This window comes from Sturnus vulgaris, chromosome 15 (genome assembly GCF_052056855.1).
Source record: "Sturnus vulgaris isolate bStuVul1 chromosome 15, bStuVul1.hap1, whole genome shotgun sequence".
In the NCBI taxonomy this organism is placed as follows: Eukaryota; Metazoa; Chordata; class Aves; order Passeriformes; family Sturnidae; genus Sturnus; species Sturnus vulgaris.
Window position 1 is genome coordinate 5,399,276 of NC_142257.1, and position 26,024 is coordinate 5,425,299.

Genomic DNA, 26,024 nt, shown 5'->3' on the forward strand with positions numbered 1-26,024 from the left:
GCAAACACATTATGCCCCTTTTGTGGGTGCTACACCCATTTCTGCATCAGCAAGAGGCTGTGGTGGGCAACACACCCTTGCTGCAAGGGGCTGGGAAGCACCAGCAGATGGGAGGGGACCTCAGCCTTCCCAGGGAGCCATCTGGTAGCACCCTGTGTGCAGAGAGATGCAGATACCCCCAGAGACCAATCAGCAGATCCAGCTCTGCCCTGCCTCCCAAGGAGCTGCTCCCAGCACAGCCTCAGCTGTGTGCCAGAGCTGAGATGGGAAACACTTGTCGCTGCAGCTCCACACACGAGCGGAAAAGCCTGGGATTTACTGCACTGACTGCTTGGCATGCTCACATTTTGCTGAAGGCATAACAAGGCACACAAAGCCAAAAAGGTTCAGGACAGGCTCAGCCTACAGATTGCACCTCCTCTAGGTCTGCAATGTTTTACCTACCACCAGCTCTACCTCCCACCAAATCGCAGTTGCAGCCAGAGAGGAAACAAGGGAGCACTGGATGGAGTTCTGCGACAGCTTTAAAATGAGATGTTATCACAAGGACATCTTCCAGCACAAATGGGTTGGTGTCTCCACAACAGGGGCTCCCAGCTGCTCCTGGGGACTGCAGAGAACTACAGCTGGCCCCAACACTTGCAGCACGTGGTCTCACAGCTCCCAGCAGGCAGCATTTGGCTTTGCTTACAAAAGTAAGAGGAATATCTGCAACACCTTAGCAATGTCCTGTACATGCAAGAAAAACTGCAGAAGAATGGCCAAGGTCAGGACCAAGCAGAAGACTGGATCCTTAAGGTGAATGGCTGTGCAGGATTCAGGTTTGTAAAGCACATGGGAAGCCTCCTCAGCTGGAGCAGGAGATAAGCTGCAGGTACTGTGGCTCAAAGCCTTCCAAGCAATTTTTCACAGCTCCTCGGCAGAAGCTCCAGCGTACAAGCCCTACTGTAACAGCAAAGGAAGCAAGGAGCTGCCTACACCTCTCTGCAATGTAAGCTCTGTAACTGCTGCAAAGATCACTCGCTAAAAATAACTTCAAAAAGGGCATCTGACAGCTCCACAGAGAGCATGAGAACACTCCCACCTGAGTGTTCTAGGCAGCTCCAGGAGCTCAGGAGTTTGTCCTGGAAAAGTGCAGGTAAGGAGGCTGGGGTACAGGCAGGTAAAGCCAGGACAGCACTGTCACAGGCTGAGTGTGCACATCAGTTATAATCCCAGCTCTCCAAGCCCTCACATCCCTCAGCTGATAGTCCTGAAATTCCCGGAAGAGGAGGAGCAGCTCAAGACGTGCAGAGCCCATCTCTGCTGACAGCACAGATCCTCACAGCGAGCAGGGGCTTCAGTCAGACCACAGCCCTCCTCAGGGAGCTGAGCAATAGCACTGCTCCTTTACATACACCAAGCTGCTACAAGCTCTACACACATGCATTATCTTCAGAATCTGACATTTATTTCCAGAGCAAATGAGGGGCAGGAAGGGTCTGGACTTACCAAAAACGCATGACCATCTTCACTGCAGCCTCTCAGTCCAAGACACAAACACTTCAACTCGTGCCCAGGCTACACTCCAGGAGGAGCGGGTTAGGAAACGCCGACAGGCATTTCTAACATTAACAGTGTCAGTGAGGGTACCCTGGATTCTTCCTGGCACAGACAGCTACTACTAAAGGTAGCAAATGAACTCCTTCTTAAGGGCGAGTGACATCTTTCCACCGCCTTTTCAAGGAAAGCTCTTCCCGGAAGAGGATTTCTAGGAAACTCCTGACACACAACCCATGCACACAATTCCTGAGATGCCAGGCACACACAGAACGAGACGGCACGTGAATCACCTCCCACCCAGTGTTCTGCAAAAAGAAAACCAAAACTCCTAAGCGAAGGATTCTCTCCAGGGGAAGCCAATGGCTCCCAGAAACCAAGAATCATCACACAGGGGACACAGCCAAGGTCACCCAGCTGACCAGACTTCAGAAACTGTCAAAATGAGGAAGTTGGGCTGGCTCAGGCCCCCACAGCTGCTGAGCCATCCCGTTCTCTCAGAGCAGGGAAAAGGCACCCACCACCTCTGCAGGAGAGGCTGCTCCAGCACCAGTGCCTGACCCAGTATGTCTGGTGCAGACACACCTCCAGCTGGCAGAGCATGTCACTAGAAATTCCTCTGCCGGCATGGAAGGCAGAAAAACCTTCAAGGACACCTGCGAACACTCGTTAGGTTAAATGGTTCAGGGAGAGGGGCTGGAAAAGCCAGGGGTGCTCCAGGGAGAACACTCCAGAGAAAACACCATGTCAGCCTGGGCCCCTGGGAAAAGGCACGAGTCCATCCAGCTGCTGCTCCAGGCACGAGGCACAGCAAGGACACCAGTGCTGGGACACGAGGGCACCTGAGGCAAGGCTGCAGGGGCCCAGGGTAAGCAAGTGAGCCAAACTGTGGAAGAGATGGAGGGTCAGGCCCTCCTCCAAGCCAGCTCAGAAAGCAACTGATAGTTCATGATATAAAAACTAAAACCAGTGGCGGGGGAGAGGGAGGGTTGACATGAAGAGGAACTACAGGACAGCAAAGGCAGACACCAGGCAAGACTCACAACTCCTTATAAAAAAATTAAAAAAACCAACCCAACCCACTCACCTTTGGGGACAAGTGATTTGCAAATTAAAGGGGGGTGTCCACCCTCCAGGAGAGATCAGGTGCAGTTTCCTCTGCTCCTGTGTACCTCTGCTGCACCGTTCTGCCCGTCTGCCAGGCTCTAATGAAAAGCTAGTTAACAGTTAATTATTACCCATTCAGACACACGATCCCCTACTCTGACTGCAGGCTGGGAGGGATAAGGCGGTCACGTGATGCAAAAATCCCGACCTTATAAAAGCACGGGCAACTATATTTAGTTGGAAAAACGATGACCTAGCGAGCCTGCTCCTCCCTGGCCCCCCCTCAGAGGAGCCGACCTGCCACCTCCCAGGATCCTACCTCCATGGCACCCGGGAAGACCCTCAAGCCAGCAGGAGTTGTAATACTTAAAACAGGGACAGCTGGCACAGGAGCAATCCCTGTGTGCACAGGAGCAATCCTGGGTGGAGGGGCCAGACCAGTATACAGCCCAGACTGGGGGAACCCTCCCTGCCCATCCTCAATGCTTTGCAGACGGTCACCTTGTCAGCAGCAAAAGCTGATAAGCATCAAGAGCAACGAACAGGGACCTAGCCCAAGGCCCTGGACTTTATCTTGAAAGCAGGAAGCACACTGGGAACCCGACCAGTGTGAGGAGCACCGGAGACACATTCGGCAGCAATGCTCCAGATGCTGGCTTCTCCATGGGCTGGTGATGCCCAGAGCAGGTGACAGGAGTTTGCCCCCCTGGATCAGTCTACCCCTCTCTCCTCAGGGCAGCTAGGTTACCAAGATAGACACCAGTGTACTGAGAACCGAGGAGGAGCCAAGGCAGCATCACTACTGTAGAGAGATGGCCCTAGAAAAAAGGTGCAACAACAAAATCCAAGAGCATCACCTGCTCCTTCTGCAGTGAAAGAGCTTCAAAGCAGAATTAAAACAAGAGCCTGAGGACCAGCCATCATTGATCTCTTGGCATCAGCAGAAGGGTGCTCTCTGCCTGGATCCCTCTGTGGCTGAGACAGCGCGGCCAGCGGTGCCCGCGGCTCGAGCGAGAGGAGGTCCCTGCATCGCTGCCGAACCCGTGCTGACACGATCCCTTTAATGGCCGTCAGCCTCTTCTGCAGCTGCATCTGGGGACTTGGAAGCTGACAAAACCCTTCCTGGGAAGCATCTGGTACGTCTCACTGTAAATATTTAACAACGAAGAGACAAGAATCGAGAGCCAAACGCCTGCAGAGAGACCCTCCAGCTCCAAGCGTTCACGCTGTCTAGGAGGAGACTGTGCAGCTCCCAGTGTGCGAGTGGAGGGAGAGAGGGGTCGTACAAGGCAAAAGTGCAAAGTCTGCACAAAATGTGCCTCTGGAAAACCTGTCATATCAAAGAACAGAAGGAGTTTTCAGAAAGCAGACTGTGATGTAACTCAACATCATTGTGAGTTCCTCCTGCTGTGATTCCTGTACCTTCCTGGCTACTTTTGCAGAGGCATCCCTGCAGGACCAGAGTGTCATCTGAGCAGTGGCCACTTGCTAAGTGACCACTTAACCTTGCCCTTAGCCTGCACAGCTGCAAACCTGCCTCCCTGACTGTATAGAACAAGAAGAGACTGAGCAGCAGCTCAGCTTGTGAGGTCAAGGAAGGCAAAGCCAGCACTGTGCAGAAATCCAGCTCCATCTTCCGGGGGCAGGGAAAAGTAATAGTGATTTGGTGGTAGGAGCAGGTGCAGCAAACTTTCCCAGGAATTTAGGGAGGTCATACTTAGGTCTCCCACTAAGTAGAGTGTCTCCATAAATGAGCGGAAGAAATCTTACAGTCTCATAACCACCTGCATTATTCTGAGCACAGGTATGGGGGCTTCCTCCTGTTGGTGAATCCAGAGCATTAAAACCATGACAAGGCACTCAAATACCCATGTGATCTTTGAGAGAAAGCACAACGGCTTCTTTTTGTGCTACTTCAGGATTACTGCACCTCAGCTGAGCTGATTTCAGAGTATGCTTTTCCAAGCAGAAGATACACCATCCTCACTTAAGTGAGATGCAGTGACATTCCAGGTTTTTCTAAATAACTCTGATATAGCAACTTCCTTCATGGGTTCACAACCACATGAATGCTGCTGCATAAACCACGCTCTCTAATAAAGCTAATTCCAGTACTACAGATGGCTGCCTCCCATGTCAATACAGAGCATAAAAGAGTACAACACCCTAATCAGACTAAGTCTTCCCAAAGGAGTCAGGAATACCCAATTACAAAAGAGTGCAACAGCAGTTTTCTAATTTAAAGATCCATCTCCCCTCCTTTTATTTCTAAAGGATTAAAAACCACCTCCTTGCAGTGGCAGCATCACCCTCATCTCTTTATGGAAAACTTCACAGCATTTAATTCAAAGAGGCATTTATAAACTCAATAAAGATATCTCAGACACTGCTGACAGTTGTACAAAATGATCAGGTCAGGGTGCAGCAGATGAAAAAAAGTCATCAGGAGTGGTGAAACCAAGACAGAGCATCACTTGCTGCTCTGCTGAACACCAGCACATCCACAACTGCACCCTGCAGTCAGCTCTGGTCTCTGGAATTCAACAAGGGCACAGGGCTGTTACAGCTGCTCAAAGAAAAGCAATTAAACCACCAAGAGGCAGTTCCTCGAGAGGTGAGACTAAAAAGGCTGGGATCCTCCACCACGGAGAGGAGGACGGCTGGCTGCAGCATGTAGGAGGCCAGGAGGGCACAGGCATAGCACACTAAGCTAGCAGGAGATCCACTTCAAGTGGCAAAAACATTCCCTTCCAAAGCAGGGAGCAAATTTCACATAGTAGCAAGTCCTGGAAGCTGAACAGCATCAGCTCCGTGGCAGAAGAGTTTGATGTTCACAGTGCAGTCGTTCACAGACATCCAGCTGCAGATGTGCCCTCCCAGTCCTCCTCAGCAGCACAAGTGGGAATGTGAGAGTCCCTCTGCCCACCAAGCCCAACCCTGCATCTCAAGGGTGTTGAAGTCTCTCAGCTTTCTGAACTCCAGATCACATGGCTTGAAAGGGCTTCTTCTGAAAAGCACCCTACAGCTGCCAAATCCTGGCTGTGGGATGTGGGAGAGAAGAGGACTGAGGCACTGCAGTGCCAGACAGAAGTGAGGCCTCTCTCCACCAACTGCTCTATTTGCAAACACTATTAGGTAACTGGGACGCAAACACTGCTGCGCTTCCACCTCCACAGCGCTCGCACGTGACACGGGGATGATCCAGGCTGAGGATCCAGGCTGAGGGCAGGACACCACTGGCATCCATATGCTAACAAGCAGGAACATGCTCTGGGGCACAATAAAGCTACTGTGCCTACAAAATGGCTGAATTTTGGCTCAGGCACCCCACCTATGCAATTCCCAACCCTGATACTGCAACTCAGCATCTTCCATCACTCTGCTAATCATTTCCTTGGGAGAAGACCAAAAGGCTTCTCACCCAGAGTGGAAACCAGCCATAAAGACCCACCTGACTTCACAAGATTAAGCTTAAAAAATAGACCACTGACGTGTGTGGGAGTTCTGGTGACCAGAGTAAATTGACTCATTCAATAACCTCAGCAGCTGAAAGGAGGTGAGACAGTCAAACCCAACAGTCTCAGGAGTGCACAACAGCTCTGGTGGCAGGAGCAGTGCCACTCTGCCTTTGCCTGCTGCCTTCACACTTCACTGTGTTGGGAGATACAATGGCTTCCAGATAAGCTTAGTGCACGGGAAGAAAAAGCATGGCACCAGCTTTAAGGCTTTTCTCAAGAAAAGTATGAGAACGACTGCACATTGTCCTGTGCAGCTACCATTTAGAGGAATCCTGTTTAAGCTTTAACTTATCACCTAAAAAACATAAAGAATTGTAAAAGAAGCCCCAAGATCTGTAGGTAATGTTTTCTCCAACACTGCTGACATGTAACAAGCACTTTCTGAAGCACTATCATCTGCTGCAGATACACACTCATGCCCCACCCTGGAGGCAGCTGTGCAAGGTCCCCAAGCAGCTGGAGAACAGAGGATGGAGTAGTGCCAAGCAAAGGACATCTCTGAGTTCACAGCACAGGCAGACAAAACCCAATACCCAAAGAAGACAGATCTTCAGCAAGGTGGGGAAAAATCTCCTAAAAACTCAACAGATGGGAATACATCTTTGCTCTTCAAAACCCTAATATTTCACTCTTACATGTTTAGAAAGCAAGAAAATCATGAGGGACTTGGAAATGTGGAATCAAAGTCTTAATCCAGTGCATCTAATTGTACACCACGGCCTTGTTAGCTGGCTAGAGCTCTGGAAACACATCCGAAACTTCCATCCCTCTGTTCAGTTCAGCAAGTTGAATTACAGTGCCTCCAATGTTACACCAGACCACTGTAAGCCAGTCAGTTATTTTTACTGAAATCAGCTTTAAGACACCAGATTTCCATACTCCAAATTCCTCTGCCATCATCAGCGATTTACCCTCATTCTATCCATGAACTGGTGAAATGGGATCCCATGCAAAGCCAAAGATGGACATCAGAGGGGGACACAGTGACATGCCTGGGTTTCACTCCCAGTGCCTTTGCTATGGCACATCCCCACATGGCACTACCAGGCTCTCACTGACTGATCTTGGTATCATTGGTTAAAACATAAACCTTTCCTTCAGTCTTGGCATTTCCACAACATCAGCCTGGATGAGGAGCTTCTGACAATTTGGGAAAGGCAGGAATTGAGATCATCAATATCTGCTTCTGAAAACTACATTCCTTTCCTGATTTGAAACCTAAATCCAGAGCAACCTCCCTCTCCCAGCAAGGCTGCAAACACCACTGGGGCCAGGAAATTTTTTCTTTGCACTGATGGAAACACAGTGAATACCTTGGTTGTCCTTAACAGCAATACTCAACAGCAACACACAGACTACAAACCATGGGAGAGGTGTCTTCCCAAAGTATTGCAAATTCAAATATATATCCTCAGGTTCTTAGACACATCCATCTGTATACAGGTAACATATAAACAACAACAATCTGACTTATATTTGCATCTTGACACGTCAGTCTTTTCAATTATGTGTGATGACCAAGACCTACAAGTTCCCAAACTCCTTCGCCCCGGACATCCAAATTTGCTATGCTACAATGTATGGGAGGAAAGAACCTTCCAGCTGTTTAGTCATCACTACATGAAAGCATAAAAGATGTCACTGCTATACAGAAATGACCAAATATTAGAGGTTTGTTTAGGAAGTTTTTTTGCTTCGGTTTTTGGGTGGGGTTTTTTTGGGGTTTTGTTTGTGGTTTGGCTTTGTTTTTCTTTTTTGATATTAATGTCCATTGCATATTCCAGACTGTACACTGCATGTACCAGTCTTCTAAGCCTGGTTAGTGCTGACTCTGAAGGAAGAGAAGTGCAGGGAAGGCAAGTGAGAAGGGGATTTGAAGAGCTCAATTTTTATTTAATACATACCAGACTGGCCGTCAGTTGGAAATATATCTGTAAAAGAAAAAAAAAAAAGCATCAGTATTGGTTGCAGCTGGAGTGCAAATCGTATTTAAAAGGTCTCCTCTTTCGATTTGTTTGCTTTAGCTAAACAGAGGAAGTATTTTCTTAGTATCTCAAGTTAAACATCAATCCAGCTTGGAACCCACCTCAATTCAACCACTTGTTGTAAGAAAGATTTTGAAGGATTCTGTGTTTACCCAAATGCGCTGCTCTCATAAATAAACTTCTGTATTGGTGTCTAGCAGACAGTAGTGCACAATAATAAAGGTTGTTGAGATGTGCAAAGATCCACAAAACACACTACTTGGTGGCACCCCACGCTCCCCCTGAGCTGCAACATCAGATGGAAATCTAGAGAGAACATCTAACCGGGAACACAGGTGGGAACGAAGGCAAAAGCCAAGTGAGCATTCTTTGGCTCATCCTTGGTTTTGCAGCCACAAGGGACATGAACAGCTGTGCCTGGCTCTAACACAGCACCTACACCAGACACACACACCCATCACCAAATGGACACCCAGGGCCTTGGCACATCACCTATCACACCAGGAGAACCCCTTCCCTTTCCCAGCTCAGGTGTCTGTGTCAGCAGGCATAGGCCACTGCACAGGACACATGGAGTCTGGGGGGGTTCAGACCCCAGAACAGATTATTCAATCTCCCCAGCACCCCAGGCTCTTTCCAGTTAGAGGTACAGGCTCTTCTCTTGGAGGGCCTTGTGTATTGCCAGGAAGATGTTTATTTAAGTAGCTGGAAGGACCAGACTTTTCATTTAAGAAGCACACAGGACAGTGTGTGTGGAAAACCCCTGTTGATAAAGGCTCCCCCAGAAGATATGAAAACAGTACTTTTGAGAGAGCAATACATTATGTTTTCTCCAAGGATCCCAGAAAAGGAGGGGGAAGAAAGGCTGCCAGCAAGGCAAGGTCCTCCTGGGACAGGGGCAGGCCCCTGGCTCCTGCTTATCAGCTATCCAAAACACACATTCAGCTGGAAAGTCACAAGAGTTGCAGCAAGGACTACCCCTCAGGCAGGGCAATGCTCTCTGGCCTGGGCTCAGCTCATGCAAAAACAGCAAAAACACCCTTCTGCCAAAATAACTTCTGTTTCTCTTCCTTTGACTTGCACCATGTTCAAAGCATTCTCAGGCAGGGATGCTTTCATCTCACATAGGAACTTAAGAGCCAAGTGGAGCAAAAATACCCAGAAGTTAAATCAAGACTCCTCTCTACCATTATTACACCGTTATGGTCTGTGGCCATTTGAAGGCATGATATCAAGGACAGGCCTGCACACCCAAAACAGTCTCCAAGCACCAGTTCGGATCCTTTGCAAGCTGCATGTTCTACTGCAATCTTCCACCAGCCCATGTCCCAAATGCATTTAAACATCTTATATTTCTGTATGGTCACTGAGGAGTTCAGGCTTCTACATCAGCAAGCTCAAACTCTCTGTACTTCATATAATCATAAAATCATTAAGATTTGAAAAGATCTTAAAGATCTCAAACAAGATACAATTTATTTCCCTACTTGGGCTTCTCTGCAAAGGAACAAGATAGTAACGCTGGTATCCCACCTGTTTGGATCAGCTGTACCAGATGTTACCAGAAACCAAAATAAATAACATCATAATGGTTGATAAAATAAATCCCTTTGTGCCAGCCAGGAATTTAGCAAAGTCAGGCTTTGGCAAATATTCCCCTTGCTGTACCCTGAGGGGTGCAGCTCTCCAGTCTGCATTCCTGCTAGGCTGTCCCACCAACTCTTCATCAAATACATACCACAGCAGAACCAGCCATTCACAATAGGTCCAGGCTCTGGACACCACAAATGCCACCAAATCAGGCAGCAGCTGCAGGTGACCCGTCAGCAACATCTCCTATCAGACATGTCACCACCACAACTCCAAACTCACATTCCCTCAAGGTCTCCTCTCAGCTCACTGCTGTATTCCCCACTGCCCTGTCCTGCTCTAGATGTGCAGCAAGGCTCTCCTGGCTCCTCCTGAGCCCAGACACAAACTCCAGAGCAGCTTTGCCACCACATTTACTAGAAAAGCACTGACTCTACTCAGTGGCTGAGGTCAGTAGAAAGCAAGGACCACGTGTGATGGCCAAGGGCAGATACAGCTCACATTCACCTCAAGAGGTTTGCCAGGGCAACTCCTATCAAGGAAAGACACTTGCATTCAGTGCTCAGCCCCCTTGTCTGGGAGAGGCTGACCTTGTCCAACTCATCACACCTATGATTAACACAGTTTTAACTCCAAGCTCTCCAGAGCAGACTGAGAACACTGGGCTTGCACGCAGCTTTCCCCAGAGCTGAGAACAAGCACAGAGCAATCAGTCTGCAGGACTTGCTTTGAAAAATGGGGCTGCTGGGAGGACACATCTGAGGCAAGGCTGGTCAGGGACTGGCAGTCACAACGACCCTTTGGGACACCTTTTACCCCTGCAAGCACAAGTGACTTAAAATTAAAAATTAGCCTGCCAATTAAGGGCAGCACCTCAGGTGCCCAAGAGAAGTCTAAATCAGGCAGTGCTTTCTTTTCCCAAGAAAGCCATGGTAGGGAAGCAGGCAGAAACGTACGTGGCCAGCAGGTAAACCCCTGGGCTGCCCTCCAAGGAGCCCATCTCATTCACTGTAGGACTGAGCCTGCCTGTCCAGGTCAGCTCCCTTCCCAGCTCTCCCAAGGCTAAAACTCAAAGGACCAAGGCACAGAGAAGAGTTTCTTCCTCAAAGACCCAACAAAAAGGTGAAGCCAGCAAACCAGCCCCACCAATTCCTCCCACCACACACCTGCTACCTCCCAAGGCACCCTGATGCCAGGTATCCCAACACTGGCCAGATGCTGCAGGACAATGCTTCACAGCAGCTCTCCATCATCCCATCATCCACCTGCTCAGCAGCAGGCAATCCCTACATGGGACCCAGGCCTGCATAACACCCTCCCAGCCAGGCCCAGTGGGAAGGAGCAAGAAATAACAGTATCACAATGCAAACGAGCTGACCCACGAAATTTGGACCCTAGGTCTCATTTCCTTGTCTTTCTTGCAGACACTTTTGTTTCTCACCATGCACCCAAAATCAGAAAGACTTGGTGTCTGAACAAAGGGACTGCAGTCACCACGGGAAACAGTGATCTCTTCACCGTAGCACCAGTCTCTGCAGAGACAGGTATTTCCCAAGCCCCTGATCATTTTCCCCAGCCCTGTACAGAATCCATGCAGCCTACAACATCTCAACAGAAAGACACATTCTGTGAATCTTCCTGTTGTTAGCAAAGCAGGCTGGAGGACGGAGTGAGGAGGAGGTCAGGGGTGTGCATGGCAGCTGGCAGGATGTTGGGACAGGCACGGAACATCCCTTTCAGGAGCATCAGTGAGGGTGCAGACGTGGTACAGGGGTGCTTGCTCTGGGCACCAATACCCACAGTTGCTGCACACAGAGCCCAGGAGATCAAACTAAATTGAGGGCAGTCGTCCTTATTTTAGGTGGTGCTGGGGGTGGATTTCAAATTCAATTTTTGCCTGATGGTATTTTTACACAAAGGAGAAGACCGTACACTAAAATGGGGCATTTAAAGAGAAAAACTGATGCATCCACACACATACCCCCTTCCCCAGGGGCTATCTGGCTACTGCTGCTATTCAGGTATCTGGGGCAGGTCCAAAAAAGTCACCCCATTTGTGAGCCCCCATTTGCCCTCCGAAGGAAGGGAGATGTTTCCCTGAGGAAGCATGCGCTAACCACGCTGCTGCACCAGCACGCTCACAGTGCTGAATCCAAACGCCTGCACAGGAAGCCTGTCTTCTCTACAGCTGGGAAGGGACCTCCACCACCCGCTGCCTGTCCCCAGCCCCACTTTTCCAGTAGGGACACTGCTTCCTCCTGGCAGGGCCCGGAGGCAGCGGCTGAGGAGCAGCTCATTATCCCTGACGCAAGAGAAGCGCTGACTCGTTATTACAGCAACCTGCAGCCATAACTGCCGAGGGGCCGCGGCCGCAGGCCCGGTGCCAGCAGGAACCAGCTCCCTGCTGGCCCCCACCTCCCACTGCCCTTCTGCTCTCCAAAAGGAGAAAAACGACCTCAGAGTGGCTTTATGCCACCTGCCAGTCACCAAAGCGCACTGACCAGTGTGCTGGGTGAGAGCTGTGCACGGACAGGAACAAGACGCAGCTCCTTGGCTGCTCCCACTGGGACATGGGGCTCATCCACACTGCCACAGGAAGACACCAGCTGATTTGTTCTGGCTTTCGACTCATGAAGTTATAACCAAATCATCCTCCACGTTTTGCAGACAAAAGACTCGGACGTCAGCAAAAAAAAATGACCTCTCCAAGGTCATAGGGGGACTCACAGCAGGGACACGACCAGAACTTGATCACAATGGCTCAAAAGCTGCAGGGCTGCACTGGCTGCCCAGGAGAGGGCCTGGGGAGGGAAGTGCTGGCAGATGGTGGGATCGATTGGTATCTCTCCTCCTAACCTGACCTGCCGCCTGGCAGGGACAACCCAGGCAGGAAAAAGGTCCAAATTACATAGTCCAACATGTACTGCAAAGAGACCAGAGCTGCTTGAATCTCTTCTCTGGCCCTGTGCAATATTTCAGTTCAAATCTCTGTCACCAGGCTCCCCCTCGGAGGCCAAGGCAGTGCCTGCAGGTTCCCAAGACAGTTACAGGCCCTTCAAAGCAACACTCAGTGGAGAAGGGAGTGAGGTCTGCTAGGGAAAAGTAGCAAAGCAAGAAACCCTAAACCCGAAAATTAGCATGGCCAATTATATCCCTCCCAAGATCTTGTTTGCTTCCTGTTCCCCTCCTTTGTTACCTGCTGAGCAGGATCGGGGAGGGTCCAGGTCTCAGTCACCCAGATCGTCCCAGCCTGCTCCAACCGCCAGGTCCTCGCAAACACCTCCCATACCTCTCAGCTTGCTAGAGGGTATTGAAGGTAAACCCTCAAAGAGAAGCTGAAGCATGAGACGGATGGATCAATCCTAACACGATGCTGGCTAGGTCCCAAGACACCACTAAAGCAAGAGAAACAAAAAAAAGCTACAGAAAGGTTTATCCCAAATCAGTTCCTCTACAAGGGTATCCAGACCACCAGTACCTGCTGAAGGATTTTCTGTTCCCTGTCCAGAGAAAAGGTTAGATTAGCTCTCAAACAACCCCATCACCTACACTGGCTCAAGAGCTACAGCCAGTGTGAGCTCTGACATCAATTTCCCACAAACCACACGGAAACAAAGGCCTGAAATAGGCTTTTAATGTATAAACAGCTGTGCATTTGGTGAAGCTCAGCTGTGCTGCCCCTGCTATCTTCACATACTTGAAAAGTAATGAAGACTTTCAGCACCCCAGAGTTTCAAGAGGAACACCCCTGGAAAAAAAAAAATCATCTATTCCAAAATCAGAGCGTTATCTGAGGTAACTCCCTACTTAACTCCAAACCAGACACTAAATGAGTACCTCAGTGCTGATGTTCAGTCTCCTCCAGACCCAAGGGGAGCAGTGCAGACCCAGCAGGGCTGTGACACCCGCTGAACACACAGCCACCAGCAGCACCGGCACCGTGCCCAGCAAAAGCTGCTTTCAGAGATCCACATGGAAGAGGGTCCAAGTCTCTTCTCCAAGCACCAGAAATGCCAACGGGGTTCTGGGGAACCCGACCAGAAGAATGAGAGCTCTCCAAACAGATAGTCCTGCAAATCCAACTCACATATGCACAGGCACACAAGGAATAACTGGAAGGTCACAGGCTGTTGTTTCTCCCATCCACTTATCAGTGCTTGCACTGGGAGAGAACAAACACTGGGTGTTCTCTCCTGTTAACCCCTTCCCATCATCTCCAAAGTGGAGAAGCAGCAAAGTGCTGCTGCTCCAGAACATGAGTCCCAACATTCCTGATCACGAACCCAACAAGAGGCTTCAGAGAAAGTCCAAGGCAACTTAAAGGTGCTCGATAACTCTTCCCATGGAACAGCTGGTGACCCAGCTCTCTGCCTCACATCCTTTAATCACCAGTAAGCCTGGAGTGATACCACTGGAGGCCTTAGGCCTTCCAGGAGAACAGCCATACGCGAGTCTGGTCCAAATGATCAGTCACCCCTCCCCAAACTGCTCTTTAAGCCACTGGATATTGAACAGACACTAAAATTTCTGGCACAATCAAGCAAAATGCACGTCTCAAAGACTCTTGTTGAAATACAGGAGCCATTTTGGTGCAGCCCAGAAGCCAGCTGGATCCCACACTGTGGAAACTGATACAGGATGGTGTTTCCCTCTGACAGGGTAGTTAAAACTCAGAGCTGCAACACACTTTTCTGCTTGCACATCAAGGGCAGACCCAAACTCCAGAGAAGCTCTGGCCAAGGACAACTTAGCTAGCAGCAGGCAGGAAAGATCCATCTCCCTGCAAAGGAGAATCCATTAATGTACCCAGAAATTCAGGGTCTCCATGAAAGAGGATCCCACCCCACCTCCTCAAATGCACCAGTATCATGGTAAAGCCACATAACATCACACAAGGATGCCATAAATCCCTATGAAAACCCCAGAAACTGAAAACTGCATGGCTCTCTCCACCTTTGGGCTGCAGGCAGAGGGCCGAGCAGGGGGCTGTAGGATACACAATGCAGCACAGCAAAGACATCACAAATCTCTTAACTGAATTACAAATCATCAGACTTACAGTCTAAGGTGTTCCCTCCCTCTGGCCCACGCTATCTTACTGGTTTTAATCAAACATAGCTGTTCTAATCACCCTCCAAACTCCATCCTTGCTTGGTTCTACTCTCTGCTGACAATTACATCAACTCAGATTTTACCTCCAACTGAAGCTAAGAGGGTTATCTCACTGTAATCTGCCATGTCTCCTCCAAATCATTGTCACAATTGTCTTTACAGGTTTAATTTTAAAATTTAAAATCATGACTCATTTACAGCAAATTCCTCCCTGCAGAGTACGCAAATGTCACATTTGTCATACCACAGTTAAAAGAAACTCCAAAAAAACCACAACAGTGAGCTTGGAGAGCCCACCTGAGATTGAGAAGCCAAAAGAAAAGTCCCCTTTTTGTTCAGTTCAGTGCAAGACCATCTGCAGTGGCAGAGGATTTCTGAGCACTCAGAAGATACATGAGATCATAGTCTGTATTCTCCCAAGCTCTCAAGTTTGAGCTGGGAGTTGGGAAGTGAAATTCAAAATGACTACAGACAGTGAAGTCTCATGCTTTGTCATCTGAGCACATGGTGGAGACACCTTCGTGATTCGCTCCTCTGTCTTGCTGGGTGGAACCTCGTGCACAAATATCCCATCACTTCTGTTTCAGTCACAGTAAAAACCTCCCGACCACATTTCTGGGATGTGTTTCTCCACATTTCAGGATCTGCTGATACAGACACATCATTTCTCAGCATCACACATACTGGTGTCACTCCTTCCACTTAATTCTTCATTTTGTTTTTCCCTCTACTTTCTCCCTTGCACAGCCTCCAGCTGACCTGCCAACATGAGCCCACCTGGAGGTTAACACAGCTACAGTGAAGTGCTTCAGCCACTCCTTTAGGTGTCTCTTTTTGTGCTGAATGAGGCCAAGAGCATTGCTTTTCGTTATGGTGGTGGTCTTTACTTTCAGTAGGCTCGTTCTGTGAGGTCAGGAGAGCTGACACAGACTTTTTGACTACTTGGAAATGTAACCTTTCCAGTTACAGCAAAGGCATAAAAAATGCCGAGAATCCTAGGAGTCTTGCAGGAATAAACTTACTGCTTTTTTTGCAACATACAATAAAGAAAAGAAAAAAAAAAAAAGAGGAAGATGTGACCTTGGAGAATCTGAAGAAATTAATTTCCTGTAGTTTAAGTGAATGCTGGCTTATCAAACATTTGAGTGTTGCTTATTAACTGTGAGTTCTCACTGTTTTATTCTGTCACTAGCTTCATCATTTGCAAATATACAAACCAGATAGTTTGGTAGCTAAGACTTGGTAAAAAAAAAAAAAAAAAAAAAAATCACTCATTTACATCACTGACCAGAAGCTTTCAAAAGCACAGTTATAAAGAAAAACAAAACAGAAAAGGCAGTGTGATTTAGTGTGGAGGCTGAATATATATCATAAATAATCTGCTTTAAAGACAATGCTCAGTATTTAGCAGCATACCCACCTCTGAATTACCAGGCAGGCAAAACACCGATCTCCCCACACATCTTTTCTCTTACATTCCCACCAACAAAACTCTACCCTTTCCTCATTTCTGTGGTTTTTCCAATTTTATACTTGTTTCCCCACTTATTTAGCCAGGAAAAAAACTCACCTGTTCTCTCATTTTTTTTCAGACTCCTTAAAAGCTACCTTATCCAGCCCTGAAAAACCCCTTTTCTCTCTCCATGCATTCAGGCTGCAGTCGAGTCCAAGTGTTGGAATGACTGCCAGGAAAGGAGAAGCGATAGAGCCGTGGCTGCCTCCGGCGCAGCCGTGCCCTGCAGACTGCAGAGTCACTCTGCAGGAGCACAGCACCCGGCTTCTCCACCCGGCTGGAAAAACGTGCTCAGCAGTGTGCCCAGGACAGGCTCTGCTGCCCCCCGAGCTCGGCCCCCATTCCTGGGGTGGGGAGAGCAGAGCAGTGCCCGTGTCCCACCTGCCAGACCCCACCTGGGGCTCGCGCTGTCCCTCCCAGCCAGCAGGAAGGACACACAGCACACTTCCATCCTCTGTCCAGCTTCCCAATCGTGCTTTAATTCTGTCTTGTGTGTCAAGGACACGTGAGGTTCACAAGTCCCAGCTGAGCCCCCATTTCTCCCGGTTGCCCCCGGCTGCCACGGTCACCAAGGGATCTCTGCAGAGGCTGACAGATCAAACAAGTGACACTGAGGAGCACCAGAGGTGTTTCTCCTCCAACACCTTCCTCGTGGGCAAGGGTGCCTCTCCTGGGCCCCATCAGCAGCCAGGGAGCAAGTGGGGAGTGGAGAGAAGCACCTGCTAGAGCAGCAGCTTGTAGACCTGTTCCCAGCCACTTCAAGGGGTGTCCGGCAGGAAGCAAATGTGCTTCCCCAGGAGCACAGGCCAGGGCAGGCTGTGCCCGCCAGCACATCGCCAGTGTCACACGTATTCTGGGGGAACCAGTGTAACATTTTCAAGATGAAGAGAACAAAGTGCATTTGTGACACCTCGGAGTGTCACCAGAATAGACTGAGCAGCATCAAGACCTCAGTCACACCAACAACCACCCCTGCTGACCACTTCTAAAGCAAATTAAGGTTTCCACCTGTCCTTTTGTGACAGAGCACCCAACCCAGTCAGAACCACCACGGTCACCTCCAACACACCGTCAGCCTGCAGCAGAGAATTCTACCAAATCTTACTGTTTGTCACCACACAAAGGAACAATGTGACTCAAACCCACAAAACAAAAATAAAATCACAACCACTGTAGAGCACTGAACCCTGCTGCGTGTTCCGATACAACCCTGAAACACATGAATGCATCAAGGGAAGCTTCCGCTCCTAAGTCAGCTTTGCTCCAGAAGGACAGTGAAGGTAACTCACTGATAAAGCAGGTATTAGATGAGCCAGTTCCCAGCCCTTCCTCCCTCTCCTTGCATGTCTCAGCAGAACATCTCCCAGCACATGCAGCCTTAATGCTGCAGGAAGAGCTCTTGATTCTGGCAATACCACGAGTGTCACATCAAAGCTGAGCAAGACGACTTGCTAAGGAGAGTGGCTCCAGCAGCTCAACCAGCACCATCAGCCTGGTGCAACACTGAAACCAGCAGAGCCACAACAAATCACACACCAGTTTGCTCGGGAAAGGAAATCCACCCATGAAGCCCCCCAAACTGCAGGACAAATGTGTGCTCTGACAGAGCAAAGTTGAGTTAAGAGGACCTTCTGGGAACCTCCAATTACAGGATGAGCCTCCCTTTACAAACATGTTGACACTTGACCACAGTTTCCACAACCTTTCCCAAAAACAAAAGTTTATCTTGCACAGCATTAGAATTGCTATCAGCAAACCTATTTCCACCAAACGCCTCGTGCCAGTTTTTGCTCCGCAGCTGTGGAACATTCATGTGCACACCCACTTCTCTGTTTGCCAAGCAATCAAGACAGACCCTGACCCAAAACTTTCCCCACAAAGAAGCCTGGTAATTGATTTATTCAAGGCCGAATTCAGTTCCCATTTGTCCTGGTCACCTATTAGCATTACCTAAATACACCAGTAGCTTCAAGTTCTCCCAGCACTGCACCAACTTCTTTGAAGCCCTTCTATTCTCTCTCCTCTGACCTCAAATCATGTAGCTGCATTATTTGCTACAAGACATTCAGATTAACCAGTTATTTCAATGCAAGGAGATAAGTCTCCCAGCTCCATTCAGACCTCACTAACAAGGACCTGGACCTGCAGAACGAGTGGAACCAAAGCCCGGTTTCAAGTGAGAAAAGGAACAAATGCAGAGCTGGGCATCCCAGAGACCACAGAGTGGATTCAGAGATCCACCCAGAGCTTTAGCCAACCCCAGGAGACAACTTCTTGGCCATGAACAGCTCCACCTAGACAGCACTATCACCACGGGAGAGCTCAGCAGGTATCACGGAGGTTGCATCACCTCTTTCCCCAAGCTCCCTGTGTACACAGCAAGCCAGGGATTTGGCAGAGCCAGCAGTGTGGAGACTCGGGCCCTTGGTAGGAAGTCAGCAAAGGCTTCAATGCCAAGATGACCAAAGGATAAGTAACATATTAAAGACCATAATGTCAAGGCGTATCGCGGTTGGGAATGAACAAAGCTCTCCAGACCCAACGGACCTAGGGTAAGAGCACCTGTAATAACAGTAAGGGTTAAAATGCTCAGCCCTGGTCTGAACAGCAAGCACAGCTTTCTACTAAAATGCCCATTCCTTATTTTGCCAAACAAGCACAACCACAGAGATGCTGCTGGAGATTCATTATATCCAAGTCTGCACTTGGCATTGCTCTGAAGATAATTTCACACTGTTCGAACACAGCAAAAAGATCTGGTGTCATAATTTGGAAGGGAGAGCAGAGCATTGCAGTCTCATTGCCCCCATTCCCAATCCTGCTCTCTGGACTCAATCTGTCTTCAAATCCGAGCAAAGTCCTTGTGCTGCCACAATCCTGGTGGAGACTTCCAGGCACCACGAGCAATATAAAGTTTAAAAGAAGAGTTGTGAGAGCGAGGAGATGGTTGGAGAGAATCCTTCAGTGACACCCTGGACCTGGCAGTTTAGAACTGGAGGTTGCAGCAGAAGCAGGCACTGAAGCCCAGCAACTAGGGCCAGTGAGTCAGCTCCCAGGAGCTGCGCTGCATTCCCCAGCCTTCTCTTCCCGAAACAAACAGTGCAGAACAGGGCAAAGGTCCAGCACAAAGCTGAAGGGCAAAGGTATGAGGGGGAGGGAAAACACTAAGCCTCACGTTTTTTTTGGAGCAACAACCCTCATCCACCCCAACAAGATGTTGGAAGAGTTACTCAAACGTGAGTTGTGGGATTGGAACAAAACAGTAGTTTGGAGAGGAAACTTGGGGCGGTGGGGGGGAGGCCTCCTGCTGCGATAGCAGCTCTGTTGCAACAGCCAGAAGAGCTCCACAACTACATGCCACGACAGAGTGAGAATTGCCCAACACTTTGGAAATAGGCGTGTGCAGGACTACCAAGCTGGATACCTGAGCAAGCAGATATGTGTGCCTACTCCGAACACGAAGAAATGCCAACGGTAAAACAAGCTTCCCATCCACCTTATCTCCTGCACTGGAGGATGGTTTCAAGGAAAGCCCTATGGGGAGTTAGTCAGCAAGGGGTGAGATGCTAATGAATCTTCCCCTGCCTTCACCTCAGGACCGGTAGCCAAGTCAGCCTCTGCTCAGGCATAAAGCAACATGCACTCTCAACAATAGTTAGCTCACCCTGGTGCTTGCTGCTAGCAACTAAGGTGTGCCTTCTGGAACGTACTGCTTATCCACCCAGCACATTTGCCAAACAGCACGCAGGAAACTCTGCTCAAGAACTCAAAGCACCTCCTGCATCTCCACTAGCAAATGCATGGCTTTCCCTGGCCGAACACTTGTAGGGAGAATTTAAAAAGTTAGCGCAGGCAAAGCTCAGCAATTGCAGCGCCGGTCATTAAAACCTGCGTGTTCTTACTTCCAAGATGTAAATGGCTTTAAAAATAATGAAGTGCCAAGTGCCTTGATGCAACATTTCTTGAAATACATCCAGCAGGTTTTCAAAACGGGGTGCTGTTAACACCTGTCCACACCAACGCTTGCATCAGCACCAGTCCTGGTGCAGGGCACAGTGGAGGAGTACAACATGTTCCAGAAGGTCGAGCTGTCTTAACTGCAAGCCACACATCTGATCTGCAGAAGAACTGGAGAAAAGACTTTGAATTTGGTTTATAGCCAGTAGTGCAAAGCTGGTTTTGCCAGAAAACACTTCCTTCACTACCACAGACACACACACACTACCATCATATGTCAGTCAGGCTGCCGGCTGCATTTATTTACATGATAAGAAGAGAACATGTAATAACGAGGGCATGGTCACACAGACCTTGCTACTAGATCATTAGAGAGTAAAAACGAGGCATCATTACAGCTCTGCAGCAGTCATAAGCAGTCAGCAGTGTCAAGTACAAGCCTTGCCACACAGGACAGGACCATGTGTGTATCTCAGGATTCAAAGGATTCCCCCTCTCCCCTTTGCACCTTGCACTCTGATGGAAACATACATGAATAAAAAGGTAACGTGCACCTTGTCAAGAGACCATGAAAATTTTCTCCTGTGCCACTCCAGATGAGCCTCAGCCTCCACTCACAGCATCAGCAGTATCACTGCTGTCTAACTCGACCTAATGGTTGCCCCACTTACTGCCAAGCCGTTGTGCATTTGGGAGGTTAAGAAGCAAGGAGAGGCATCACTTCAAGGGCCCTCCTTCCTGAAAAAGCAGAAAGGTTTGCTCGAACATCCTATTATATTACAGGCTGCACTGCCAACTTCGAGCAGAAAAATACTGCAGCAGGTAGACAAGACACAAGCTTCTAGAGGTAAAGCCTAATCCATGAAAAAAACGGCCCTGTTCATCAGGCCCCCACTGCACTCAACTTGCCCAGCCAGGGAGAGTCAAACAGCTCAAACTGTTTTGATGGTGTTTTGACCATCTGGAGGTGGATTTGTTAAGCTCTTCCCTATCCAGTCTCCAACAGGGACAGCAGAAAATCACCAAGATCTTACAGGTGGCTCTGTTTTCCCTGAACTCAATACTTTTACTTTTATAAGCACCAATTCCAACGCAGGCCATTACAGAATGCGTGGACACCTATGGAGAAGGTCTTGTCCATTAAATCTGCTTTACGGGTCTATAATTAGTACAATCGTTATAAAAAAAAATTAGGGCTTTCAAAGCCTGTAAAACAAGTCCTAGAGGGATCCCTTTATCTTTACAGAGCCGTCTTCACTATGCTTTCTGGTCTCCTCGCTACCTCTGGTGGATCAGGGCTGGAAACATTTAGAATCTCCAGAACACAAGCACTGCACTGGAACACTGGATTATGGGCAAAGGCATTGTAACCTCTGCTGAGAAACCAAAGATTTCCAGAAGTGACTTTCCAGAGTTCAGAAGATCTCAACCCACTGCAAGCATAGAAAAACAGTCGCTTTCCTTGGGTGATCCTCCTGGAGAGGTCACTACAACACTACAACTCACCTCACCAGCTGATTCTTTCACATAAATTCATGCTCCAGATCTTTTTTGGTGTCTGCCAAAACAAATCCTCCACCCAATGAAATGAAGACACAACATGAGCCTGCAAACTCTACGAGAAGTCACCTGGGTGCAGGGCTGCCAGGCAAGGTCAGCTGCCAGCCTTGCCCCTCGTGGGAGCTCACCAGCCGTGTTTATTTTACACGTTTTCTCTTCTGCTAATGAACAGGCAGCAAAAGAAACAATGGCCCAAGAGAGGAGAGCCAGGCAGCAGCACTGGGGGCACTGCTGGAAACAGTCACTGCTGCCAAGCGTCCCAGAACACACCACTAACAAATTCCATTCTTTAGACACCTTTAGGAATACAGAGGCAACTGTGCTGGGCCCAAGGACAATTCAGAGAGTTGCAGCATTACTCCCTTACCCTACAACTGCGTGGACATGCTAATAACATACTCTTACTCTCTCCCTCCAAAAATCACCACAGGAGTTGCAAAGGCCCCCTGTTTGTGTTGGGCAGTTGCCTCGATGCTGCTGACTGACAAATCATACACCTTTGCGAATGATGAGTCTGGTAATGAACATGGACACTCCTTACACAGGAGACTCAAACAGGAACATCCAACCTTGCAGTTTTGCATTTTTTTTGGTTTATTTCTCGGGATCGTTATCTCAGAAGGCATCACAATAGAGGGCAACCTTCACACAAAGGAGGGATGTGACCAGTTTTGTGTCATAACGCACGAGGCAAATGCAGACAGCGACGCTGTCCTGGATTTCCTTAAGCTTTGCTTATGTCCATGACTACAATGACAAACAATCCGAACACAGACTTCTACCTGGCTCGATTAACTTGTCCTCTATACTTCCCATTAAGATGACAGCTTTCCAGGTGAAAATTGCAGAGCTGTCCGTCTCCCAAAGATCAATAACTCTGATGAATCATCATGCTAGGCAGTAACAGTTCTTACAAAACACTGGCATCTACAGTAATTGGGAATCTGATGGCACATCTGGCAGTGTGATTTCAGAGCTAACAGAGACGGGTAGAAAAAGATTAAGTCTTCGCCAAACAAGATGCTTAGTGAAAACTTCTGAGGTTTTCTCCTACTCCCGATTCACTTGAAGCAGGTACGAGGGGAGTGCAACACCCATCCCGACAGGCGAGGAAATGGTGTTCTGCAGCTTCAGCCTTTGCTGACGACAGCAGCGGGTTACAAGCGCGATTTGGACAGCGCAGCCCCTCCGCTCCCCTTTTCGGGGACCCCCGCTCCTCAGCCGTGCCCCTACCCTGGGGCAGCGATCGCGCCGGGCAGAGCCGCGCTCGGCGGCGGCCCCCGGCCCCGCCGCCGCCATGAGTCGGCAGAGAAAGGCGGCGCGGCCTGCGCGGGGGCGCCGCGGCCGCGCACACGTGGGCAGCGCAGGCCGCGGCCCGGGGAAGGGCCCCCGCGGGGGCGCCGGGGCCACGCTCCCGGGGGAGCCGCACGCCGGGAACCGACCACGTTGCCGGCGCTGCTGCGGCGGAATGCCGGGAGCGGGAGGAGAAGGCGGAGGGGGGGGGGGGGGGGGGCCGCGTGTCCGCAGCCGGGCCCGCCCGCCGCCTCCGGGCCCCCGGCGCCCTCCGCTCCCCGCCGCCGCATGGCCGGGCCGCGCTGCCTTCCCCGCCTCGTGGCCGCGGCCGGCTCCGCCGCTCCCCCCGCCCGCACCGCGCCCCCCGCCCCGCCGCGGCCCCGCAGGCCGCGGGCGCGGCCCCACGCCGCGTGTGCCGCATGGCGCGGCCGCCCGGGGCGCGGTCGGCGGCGCACCCGGCCCCCCCCGGCCCGCTCCCAGCGACCCCCGAGCACCCACCGGGAGGCGACTGCCCGTTCACGGCCGGCGCGTTCTTCGTCCAGGGGTTCACCTTGGGCGGCGGGGCCTCGATGAACTCCCGGCGCCCCGCGCCGCCAGCCTCGCCGCCGTCCTCCGCCTCGCCGCCGGCCCTCAGCAAGCTCTCCTTCTCCTGGTTGTTGCTCTCCTCCTTTTGCTGCTTGGCGCTGGGCGGCCTCGGCGCCGCCGGCCCGCCGTCGGGGCCCATGGGCGGCTCGCCCTTCTCCCGGCCGCCGTCCTGCGGCGGCTTCAGCACCAGGGCGCGCTCCTCGGCGGGCAGCAGCGGGGCCGTGCCGGGCAGCAGCGCCTCCACCTGCGTCGCCATCTGCGCGCCCCCGAGCCCCGCCGGGAACCCCCCGACCCCGGTGCCGCCGCAATATGGAGCCGCGCGGGGACCACGCGACTGCCGCGGGGGCGCGCACCGCCCGCCCGTGCGCGCCGCCGGCGAGGGGAGGGGCGGTGCGGGGCGCGCCCCCGCGGGGCGGCCGGCGGCGCGCACGGGCCTGATGCAACGCCCGGCTGAGCTGGGGGGGCGGGCCGGGGGACTTAAAGGGCTCCGGCCCCTTCCCCGACAGCCCGGCCTCGCTGCCCGGCTGGGACACGCTGGGCTCGGGCTAGGGGGACCGCTGCCGGCTCGGGGACTCCGGGGACGAACGCACCGGTGGAGTCCCCGAGCCGCCTTCGACAGAGTCTCCCCGGTCGGGATCAGCCAGGAGCCGAGGGATAGGGATGTTCTCGGGTGGGGATAACGGGATAACGTGGTTGGAAAGTGCAGAACACTCGGTGCGTGTCCTGGGAAATCACGGAACCACAGAAACGGTCAGGTTGGGCCGTCTGGTTCCACCTCTCTGTGTAAACAGGGTTGTCCCAGAGCACATGGCATGGCACAGGATCGCATCCATACGGTTCTTGAATATCTCTAGTGGGGGAGACCCCACAGCCTCTCTGCTCCAGTGTGGGTCACTGCACAGTAAAGAAGTTCTTCTTTATATTCAGATGGAACTTCCTGTGCATCAGTTTTTGCCCATCGCCTGCGTCCTATTGCTCAACACCACTGAGAAGAGCCCTGCTCCATCTTCTTGGTACGCCCCCTCCCTTTAGATATTAATACACATTGGTGAGGGAGAGACCACCTCTTGTCTCCTGTGCCCAGCAAAACCTTTGTTTGAGTAGGCTAAAATTGATTTCTAGCTGATAGAATGTCATTTGCTCATCCCCATTAATATTCCTGGTATTTGTCCTCAATTCTTGCAGCCAGCAAGACAGCGACTGCAGACTGTGTGTGAATGTACACATGAATTATACACATTTAAAGGCAACTTGCATTGCTGATACCATTTAGCACAACCTGACTAGTTCACAGCAGCCCTTACTTGATGCCTTTTTATTCAATGCAAGCCTCTACCAGCCTCTTTCCTCATCACAGCAAGCACACCACTCTGCTTCTGCCCAGAAAGGTTCATCTGGAAGTCCTGGCATGTCCTGCAGCCCCAGGGACACATCTATGCAATCCCTGCAGGAGACCCGTCAGCATGACAAGGCACTGAAGATGTAGCTGCCAGCTGCTGATGCATGGAGAAGGATGAAAAGCTGATTTCACTGTTGGAAGGAAAGAAGAAAGTGAGAAACAAACATGAGCTCAGCACAACATTTGGAAGGGCAACAGCATCAGGGCTCTGGTGGATCCATAGAGGGAGTTCCAGGCTGTCAGGGATGCTCCACTGAGACCATTTCACCTCTCTGTGTGCCCCAGTACCCAACCTCTTGGCTCAGAGTACCCTCCTGTGCCACAGCCTCAGGGATCACTAGCAGTTGTCCCAAATTATTCAAGAATTTGGCCAGTAAAATTACAAAAGGAAGTTTAAATATAACTCCAGTAGAGAAGTCTGCTGGCCTGGCTGGCTCAGTAGCTGAACTGTCGTAACCCAAGCCACATCCTGTGCTCCTGTGCCCAGTCCCTGATGTGCCGGGGGGTCCCTGCACTCCTCATGAGCACGGCTTGGGATCTGCACAGCTCCCAGCCAGTCCCACCTACACCCCCTCTAGGATCTGCTCCTTGCATGGGGAGCGCAGTTGGGTGAGGAAGGTGGCTCAGCCAGGGGACCTGCAGGCCAGTGGTGACCCTCACCTGTCCCCCAGCCAGGTGCAGCGTTCCCGCTGGGCCCCTTTGGGACACGGCTCTGCTGCCACGTGGGCGGGAACCAGCCCGTGGTGGCCAAGAGCCAAACTGGCTCCAGAGCTGCCAGGCAGGAGGGAGCTGGGCGGGTCTCACCCTCATGCAGTGCCCAGCCAGGCCAAACCCTGGCAGGTTTTCAGTGTTTAGAAAATAAATGT

The 26,024-nt window shown here is 50.7% G+C and overlaps 1 protein-coding gene across 2 annotated transcripts in view; it reads right to left on the bottom strand.

Moving 5' to 3' along the window:
- LARP1 (La ribonucleoprotein 1, translational regulator) overlaps positions 1–24,107 on the bottom strand; it is a 41,318-nt gene extending 17,211 nt beyond the window's left edge. The window contains exons 1-2 of one of the 2 annotated variants that reach the window (XM_088173559.1): positions 23,673–24,107; positions 8,069–8,095 (exon numbers count right to left, since the gene is read on the bottom strand). In XM_088173559.1, coding sequence (XP_088029685.1) covers positions 8,069–8,095; positions 23,673–24,015 — 370 coding nt within the window. In that variant the 5' untranslated portion in view covers positions 24,016–24,107. The remainder of the gene's footprint in view (positions 1–8,068; positions 8,096–23,672) is intronic. The other variant, XM_014875946.2, reaches the window with a different exon arrangement.
- Positions 24,108–26,024: the final 1,917 nt, after the last annotated feature.